This window comes from Bos mutus, chromosome 7 (genome assembly GCF_027580195.1).
Source record: "Bos mutus isolate GX-2022 chromosome 7, NWIPB_WYAK_1.1, whole genome shotgun sequence".
Lineage (NCBI taxonomy): Eukaryota > Metazoa > Chordata > Mammalia > Artiodactyla > Bovidae > Bos > Bos mutus.
This window is the reverse complement of record NC_091623.1, coordinates 100,473,374-100,481,930: the sequence shown is the minus strand read 5'-3', so window position 1 is coordinate 100,481,930 and position 8,557 is coordinate 100,473,374. Positions and strand designations below refer to the sequence as shown.

The following is an 8,557-nucleotide window of genomic DNA, read 5'->3' as shown; positions in this document are numbered from 1 at the left end:
GGAAAGTAACTTAAACCTAAACCTAACAACAGTTAATTGTCTGTTGGGGGTATATTTGCATGTTCATTATAGAACTGTTTAATCTTAAACACTGAAGTTAATATCTAGTTGTTTCTTACTTAAGTTCTCACTGAAATTTAGTTTACTAGTTTTAGAGATTTGTTTTTTTTCTTTGAGTCCAGTCCTAAAAAGACTGTTTTCACACATAGTCTGAAGAAACTGAAAGGGTAAGAATAGATCATTAAGGCGGCTTCTAACATTAAAATATCTATAAAGACCTCCTTTCTAATGTTCGATTGATATATACATCATTCATTCACTAACTCATTTACTGAATAAATTTTTTATAGAACACTATCTATAAGACTGAAATAAAAAATATACACATAGGCTCATTACCTCTAGGAGGTCAGTACATAAAAGGGGAGCTAAATGTTTACATGTGACGTAAGACAGATAAAAAAACTAGGATATAAAGCTAGTTAATGTAAGAGAGGTAGTGAATTGTGAGTACCCCCCCAAAAAAAACCCCAAAACAAAAACTCCAAGCCCATTATAACTAAATGAAATGAGGAATCATAAGAACCTAACATTTTTTGGTCCTGACCGCCTCCCTACATAATCTAATCATGGATCACAAGATAAATCTGACAAAGTGGCAGAGGATTTAAGGGCCAGTGGAAAGAGAAATTATGGTAAACTACTTGCATAGACCAGTTTAGGTCATTAGCTGTTGGCGCTGCCTCAATTTCCCTGAAATGATTATACACCCAGGGAGGCTGAAAATAATTTGAAGACAACTCAGTAAGGAAAGCACAAGGTTTCTTGGCCAGACTTGCTTGCAAGGGACCTGGTATCTTGATTTCTTGCCAGTCTCTGTCTTCCAAGTCTTTCCTGGGGCCTTAGCCTTGTAAATGGGATTTGAAAAGGGAAATGAGTGTGAATATGAAGTCCACCTGGCAGAAACTATAAGGACAAAAGACGGTTAGAAGAAAAATAAGATGAAAAGAGTAGGCTCTGAAAATCTATGTGCATAAAAATCAATCCAAATGATTTAAATTCATACAGCTATAAAGCTTTATCATTTCAGTACCCAAATGTTAAACCAATCCCTACCACCTCCTCTTCCCACCAAATTCAAGATCGTATTCAATTTCTGTTATAGGGACCAGAAATGAACGTTTAGTTGAAAACACATAAACATACAACTCATTTCCACCTTTAAAAAAGATTTTGGATTGAAAGTCATCAGAGTACCAATTTTAAAATAATTTTCTTCAACACATTTTGATAAGGCCACAGGAACACTTGTCACATTGTTCAAATGCCCAATGGCAAGACTTCTGATGAGACCAAACAGGTCACATTAAATCAATAGAGTATCTCAGAAATAAAGCCAATATGACTAAATCCAAAACAGATCACATGAAGTACCTCATGTACAATACGAACCTAGTTTAATAAATAAAGGAATCACGGTGACTGCACTCTGGGAGAACATGCAGTTTCTCTGGGCCCATTCATAGTCTTCTCTGAGACTCTACTGCCACTTCCACCTGGGCAAGTCTAATGGTGCGGCCATGAAGCTTGTAGCCATCTTGCCTTACGAATGCCACGGTGCCAGGCTGCACCCCAACACCAGCTGGCACGTGACAAATGAGTTCATGCTCATGAGGGTCATATTTGTCACCGATGGGTGTCATCTTCTCCAGGCCGTGTTTGGCGAACACACTTTTCAGCTTTGCTTCTAAAAGTGACAATCCTCGGAAGATCTTCTCCAGAGTGAGCTTCTGGTCCGCAGGCTCTGTTTCTTCAGAAATACACTCTGTAGTCTTCTCCAAAATGTCTGCAACCTCCACCAAATCCTTACAGAAACTCTGAATTCCTACAGAGAAACCAGACACTCTTACTGTTTGTGAGGAAATCACTGTTCTTGAGAGCAGAGTTTGGGGAAGGCTCAAAGAGGTGGCTGGTATACTAGGTACCCCAGGAAATGCAAAGATTGCCACATGGGATTCGAGGATCATCACCAGTGATTACCCTCGCAACCAAACTGATGAGCCAACATTTCTCTTAAAACACATACATCTAGGAAGCCGCTTAGGAGATGGGGAAGATCGTTAGAACCCAAGAACTAGGTAAGACTATGTACAAAAGGTTCAGAAACGTGTCTTTTTAAAAACTTGACTTAGTTTTATATGCTTGTTTTATCTATGGGGTGAAGGACAGGGAGGCCTGGTATGCTGCAGTCCATGGGGTGCAAAGAGTCGGACGTGACTGAGTGACTGAACAACTCACCTTTACATATATTTTGAAAATTCCTGCCTGTCTCATTTGTGCTAAGGCATGCATTCTCAATAGGAAGAAGATGTTCATTGATGGGGGAATAATAAAAGAGGAGTTGACAAGACTGTACTAAGGAGGAGTAAAGGAGTGGTTTATTCTTGAGGATTAGCTAAACAGGAACAGGAAAGAAATATACTCCATAGATGAGGTAAGTCTCTAAATGCCTGCTACAAAGTTATATCTTATTGTTTGTGAGGAAATCACTCTGTTCTGTCCGCTGGAGACAGGCCACCAAGCTTGTCTAATTTTTTTAGAGTCACATAAACTTTATAAAAGTGAACTCAGTTGTTGAGAAATCTCATTACTTTCAATGCAGCATTCTTCATTTTTCTTAATAGAAATGAAGGAATATCATTTTTGTGTGGTAACACAAAAGCCCTGGTAGGAGCTGGTAAGGGGCAAAGGACTTTGTTGATCTAGTTTTAACCCAGGGACAAGTTTAAGGCCCTGTATCAAAACACACAGCCAATAAGAGAGATAATGACAGAGGAGAGACTTCCCAGGTATGTACTGTCTGGATGGAAAGGCTGCAGTTTGCTGAGCCCTGATAGTTGGAAATATGCGACTAAAACTTGGATGAAATATCAGAAACACATTTGGGGGTCAGTACTGAGTTATTTAGGAATACAATTTCAGGGTTAGTATTTATTCAGAGTCTTGAAACATGGTATCTAAAGCACTGAATGAGAATCAGAAGGCTAAGCCAAAGGAACGGCGTTGGATGGGACACGAATGGAGCGAATCTTGTGTATGAATAGCAGATAAAATCCAGAGAACAGGAAGGAGTATGAGTGATACAAGGGAAAGAAAAATAGATTAGGGATCAGGGATCAGTGGATTCATATCTACATCTGACATCAAATAACTTTTTCTAGCTTGCCTGTAAGAGGAGACTGGACTAAATAGTATCCAAGGGCCCCTCGGGCACTCCATTCTATGTGCAGTAAAAGTATAATGCTCCATATTAAATTGTGAGTATAGCAAGTCATCACAGATTACCTTTTACCCTTGAATCTCTGTTATTCAATTAACAGTTTCATGAACAGATTTGGAACAAGATGTGGTGCATTTAGGAAAAGATTTCTGAGAGACTTTGAAATGAACCAAGAAGATGATTCAACGCCATCAGTGAAAAAACAGATTGATCTAGCACAGCCATCAGGGTTATCTGATTCCATGTGGTCTGAGAGCCTCTGAGTTGTAACTGAGCAAGCTGTAGAACACTGACAGTAACACAAATGATTTTTGTCTCTAGTTGTGAAAGTTGTCTGGTAATTAATAGTTAATTATTACATTCTGGATATAGACCAGTTTTGCTAAGATGAAGCAAATTTTAGTATTTTCTTTGGATCCTTTTCTGAACATCTTGATGATTCACTTCACTTGTTCATTAAAGAGTTAAACAGAATTGCCTGTACAGGCACTAGAAAAACTGTACATGCTTGAAAAATAACAAAAGTCTGGTGAAAATAAAGGCAAACATTATTTCAGCAAATGGTTCATTTTCCAACATTCCCAATAAGCAGCGCAGAAAGCCTATGGAATAGAGGAAGGGTATAGTATAGGTTGGTTAAGGACCCAGATGTATTTTTTGCCAAGTTCAGTGTGCAGAACTGCTAGTAAGTGCCCTTAAACTAAAAAATATTTTTATTATTAATAAATCTCTCACCAAATATCTTGGCATCTTCTACACATCTCTGGGTTCGCCTTCTTATATTTTCACTGTCAGCTACAGCTCTCTGGTATCTCACCTGAGCATCAGAAGCAAAGTCAAAATGATGAGAAAACAAATGCTTATTGGTAGAAAAGAAACTTTTTGCTTATTTTACAAATTTTACCCTTGGTATAGATTTTTATTAAAACAAACAAGCAAAAACATTAGGAGTTGTATAGGAATCTTGTATCAGCTACTCCAAATTCCCAGAGAAGCAATCTCTGTTTACAACAGTTCTGATAGGCTGTCATTTAGGCTGCAGTTTGAATCCGTAACAACTGTTTTCAAGCTCATTATCTTCAGAAAAAGCTTTTTCTGAAGTCTTCACCCAACACTGCCACCCTCCAACTTTCTTTTGTTGAACTGAAACTCTAGGACAACCAAGAGTAAGTTTTTAAAATATGTCATCTTGGGACTTCCTTGATGGTTCAGTGGTTAAGACTCCATGCTCCCAATGCAAGGGACCCAGGTTCGATTCCTGGTCAGGGAACTAGATCCCACATGCTGCAACTAAGACCCAGCACAGCCAATAAATATGTATTAAAAAACATATGTCATCTATTTGAAGGCAATTATTTAGCCTCTTTAGTGTTTTTTTCTTTCATTCTTATAATCCCTGGTTCCTTTCATTATTCTCGTAAGACATACTCTCTAACCTCATTGCCCTTTCTGGGTGGTCCTGCTTTGGAATTACTCTATTTCTCAAAATCTGTCAGTACAGTACTGGCACATTAAGCCAGATAGAGTCTGATTGGCAGAATAAAATGATAAATGACCACATTAATTCAACAAATATTTACTGAGTGTCTACTACATGCCAGGGATTGTACCTCCATTGAAACTACCAAAATATCAGATATCTAAGTCCTGTGACACACCAGGAAACTGAACAAAGATGAGTATCCGTAGTCGGCAATGTTTTTGAACTACTACAGATTATTTTGCTCAGTATATCTAACAAGAGGGAGTAAAGAGCTAATTAGAGGAAACAGTTTAAAAAACTGACTTAAAAAACTTTATGTGAATATTTAAGCCAGAGAGATGTGACTACAGGTAACATAAACAGATAATAGAAAATATGATATATATTTCAGACGATATGAACAGATAATATAAAATCTACCTACTGTTAAATCTTGGACTTCCTTCTCCAGTTTAACAGCTTTTAGCTTTAAGGCTCGTTCTGCAAGAGAGGGTCCCAGTTCATCAGGGGGGTCCTCAGAATTGCAGTCTTCACCAGCAGTTCTCTGAGTGGCAGTGCTGAAAGGATGCAGCCATCCCCTAGCCATGACAAACAGCCAAAGTTACAACAAAGTTCAGAGACTGGAATGCTTCCCAGATTGACTCTCTCTAGACAAAGTGCTTTCAGTTTCAATAACACCACAAACACTTATAATGTGCTTGTGAAGTGCCAGATACAGTTGACAAGATTTTATTAAATCATCTTTTCATCTCACAATATGTGAGATAAATACTATTATCATTCCTACTTTATAGATGAGAAAACCAAAGTTCAGAGAGGCTTATGCCCTGCTCAAGATCACATTGTTAGTATACTGTTGAATCAGGATACTGAGCATCAGGCAGTAGAAATAGCTGGAAGTGGGGATACAAAAGTCAGCAAGAGAACACCAAATTATAGTACCTAGAACCAGCAGAACAATGCCAGAAGCAAGAATTCAAAACAAAAAGCCATACAGTTCAGGTTCAGTCTCTCATTTTATAAATAGGGAAAATTAACCCCAGTAAAGGTACCTTATCAAATTGGAGTAAGGCCTAGAATTCTAAAGCTTTCTTGATATACAAGAAAAAAAAGTTTGTAATGCTTTTACAAGCTCTAAGTAAAAGGCTTTTATAGAAGAGAATTTGCATTAGGAGAAAATGAGTTGGGAAATTACCATGTAAAATCAAATCAATCAAAAACTTACAAAACATTTACTATATGTTGTGGACTGTGAACAGGTGAATGAAATAGATCATATAGATATGTAGTTCAGTTTACACAAACATTTTAGAATAGGGGTTTGTAGATTTTGGATTGCAGCAGTTTTGAACCCCCTGTTCAAGGAAGTTTCCATTACACCTCCTGGGTCCTCATAATTTAACTTGAAGTAAAACCATCAAGAAAATCTGTGGGTGCAAAAGGTCTTAAAAACAAATAGTTTATTTATATAAACTGGCATATACTGAAGAGTGGCCACTAAGGTGAAATCTAAATGAACGCTTAGTAGGGGTAAAGGAGTTTAGTTCAAGAAAGGGAAGAAGGAACCATCAGTTTAAGTGTGTGGTCAAGATTACTTTTTATCTTTCATGCTAGTCCTGAATTCAGTTATTATAATCCTATGTCAAATTATACATGATTACCAATTTTTAGTTCAGAAAATGTGGTCATCAAACAGGGTGAAATAGATCCTTCCTCCTAAAGTCCTAAAAAACAACATTTATCCAATTAAGAATAGGTCAAAATATCCTCAGGGCCAGTTGAAGGGAACATGGCTAGGGCCCAAATCATGAGAAAGAGGGAAGTTGTGGTGGATTCATTCAATTGCTACTCTTTCAGAACTGGAGTGGGGAAAAATTTTATTAGAAGGAACCATTTTGCTCCCGATCACTTCCCTACACCAAAAACTGCCAAAAAGATTAGGGGAAAAAAGCTTGAAACCCAGAATTCAACCTCTCATCCTAGTGCTGGGTCAGGTGTGTTATGGTAAAAAGGGGACAAATAGTTATGCAAAATTTTTGGATTTCACCGTAATTTACTTTTCAGAGATCCAACCTTATCCATCCCCCTACTCAGCAATTTTTATTTTTTCTGGTAAAGAAACTGTCAACAGGGAATCGTCCCTGAGAATAACGAACATTGGTCACTAATTAAAAGGGCCGATTCTACAGCCCTGACTGGTTTTCAGTCTGAATTCCACCACTTCATGGGTATTTAAGTTTGGAGACATTACTCAAAATTTCTAAACCACAGTTTCCCCCAATTAAACGGGAGAATAAAAAGAACTACCCATAGTTCTGCAATCGGCAAGATAAGTGATCAAAAAAAGCTGCTGCAATGATAAAAGCAGCAACCAGAACTTAAACTCCTGAAGGCAGGTGGAAGGGCCGTCTGGCAAAGTCCAACGCCCTCCTTTTTCTTACAGGAAAAGTGAAGCTCAGATATTGGTTCCTCATTATGTTCATTCAGGGTGCTAGGAAAGAATCCCGTCACCTGTAAGCGCCAAAGCTGGAGAAAGGGGCGGGAAAGGCACGTCCCCAGTTCAGTCGGAAGAACAATTCCCACCTCCGAGGGCGTGACCTCGGATCTTCCAACGTACGTCGGCCAGACAAGGAGGCGCGGCTGTGAACCTCAGTTTCCCGCTCTGCAAGATGGGGCCGTGAGCGCCCAGTTGTAGAAGCCGAGAGGCTAGAGGGGTCCCCGCGTCCTCCAGCCCCAAACTGCCCCTTCAGATCGCTCGTCCCTCATTGTCCTCAAGTTCCCAATCCCCACCTGCCTCGCTTACCTGCCCTCGGACGCGGCATGGGCGGCCAGGGGCTGCATCCGCCGACGGACCGCCCACAGGAGCCTGGCGGCCATGTTCCCACCTCGGCTTACGGAAGCAGCGCATGCGCACTTGCCCCAAATGACGAGCTACGTTCGCTTCAAAAACCACGCTTCCCAGCAGCCTTCGCGGGCTTTTTTCTCTTAGGGCCCCGGATGGGAACGCCACTTGTTGGTTGCTCCTGTGCAGTTCCCTACCCGGTCTTTAAGCAACGCAACTCTTCCGGTCCCTGGCGTGTTCCGCGGGTAGGTTGGTTTCCTGTGGCAAGGGAGTGGGTTCAGTGCTAGGCGCGGAATACGCGGCGACCACAGGGAGTAACACTTGTGCCCTCAAGGAGCTTACATGAGGTTTTACACAAGGTGCAAACACCATATGAGGTCAAAATATGACCCTTATTTAAACGCGAGGGGCTTGGCGTTGCGGAACCCTAGAATACGATATGACCTAGTGTGGGGCGTTTTCCCAGGGGAAATAACGTTTGACCTGAAAGCGGAGTAACGAGTAAATGAAAAGAGAAGGCAAATGGTTCAGGTAGAAAGAAACAGCATCTGCAAAGTCTTTTTCGTCAGTTCCCCCTCCCCCCTCGACTTACTGTGATTCGAAATGTGTATTTTTTAATTTCTCCTCACTAATGTGTACACTCCATTAGGGCAGAGATTTTATTTTTTCTTTTTGGTCTGTTCATATTTAATAAACAGTGGAACAGTGTCCTAGTGTAGTTGTTCAAAATCTTTTTGTCTAAAGAACTTGAATGTTACAGTGCCATTACGAGTTTAAGGGGCCACTGACCGTAGTGTGGAGGAGATTGGGTCTAAGAAGTGGGGAAACGAGCTGTTGGACGGGTCCATGCAGGGAAGGGGTGTGTCCTGTCCTGGGATTACCTCACCAGAGAGACGTTTGTAACCACCTTATCTAAAATAACTACTATTTTAGGTATATCCAGCAGTTTGTT

At 40.1% G+C, this 8,557-nt stretch overlaps 2 protein-coding genes, 1 long non-coding RNA gene and 1 other non-coding gene across 4 annotated transcripts in view; 2 read left to right on the top strand and 2 right to left on the bottom strand.

The window, feature by feature from the left end:
* Positions 1 to 1,440: 1,440 nt before the first annotated feature.
* On the bottom strand, positions 1,441 to 7,713 carry GRPEL2 (GrpE like 2, mitochondrial). The gene is made up of 4 exons (XM_005895340.3): positions 7,567 to 7,713; positions 5,188 to 5,341; positions 4,016 to 4,097; positions 1,441 to 1,885 (listed from the first exon to the last, which is right to left on the bottom strand). The coding sequence occupies exons 1-4, from the start codon at positions 7,638 to 7,640 to the stop codon at positions 1,521 to 1,523; spliced, it is 675 nt and encodes a 224-aa protein (XP_005895402.1). The 5' UTR covers positions 7,641 to 7,713; the 3' UTR covers positions 1,441 to 1,520.
* On the top strand, positions 4,478 to 4,550 carry TRNAW-CCA (transfer RNA tryptophan (anticodon CCA)). The gene has a single exon. It is a non-coding gene; the product is annotated as a tRNA-Trp (tRNA).
* Positions 7,714 to 7,734: 21 nt separating the features above from the next.
* The window catches only part of LOC138988565 (uncharacterized), a 114,671-nt gene continuing 113,848 nt past the window's right edge, over positions 7,735 to 8,557 (top strand). Inside the window, exon 1 of the long non-coding RNA XR_011464850.1 lies at positions 7,735 to 7,850. This is a non-coding gene — a long non-coding RNA (uncharacterized lncRNA). The remainder of the gene's footprint in view (positions 7,851 to 8,557) is intronic.
* Positions 7,748 to 8,557, bottom strand: part of AFAP1L1 (actin filament associated protein 1 like 1) — a 79,860-nt gene continuing 79,050 nt past the window's right edge. The window contains exon 20 of the transcript XR_011464843.1: positions 7,748 to 7,863. The gene's annotated coding sequence lies outside the window, so the exon portion shown is untranslated. The remainder of the gene's footprint in view (positions 7,864 to 8,557) is intronic.

What these genes read in the sequence shown, in the direction of transcription:
- GRPEL2 (XM_005895340.3), bottom strand. Translation starts at nt 7,640, where the DNA reads ATGGCCGCCAGGCTCCTGTGGGCGGTCCGTCGGCGGATGCAGCCCCTG. An exon ending in CATGCCGCGTCCGAGGGCAG is followed by an intron (nt 5,342 to 7,566) that starts GTAAGCGAGGCA and finishes TGTCATGGCTAG; the next exon opens with GGGATGGCTGCATCCTTTCA. An exon ending in AGGAAGTCCAAGATTTAACA is followed by an intron (nt 4,098 to 5,187) that starts GTAGGTAGATTT and finishes TCTGATGCTCAG; the next exon opens with GTGAGATACCAGAGAGCTGT.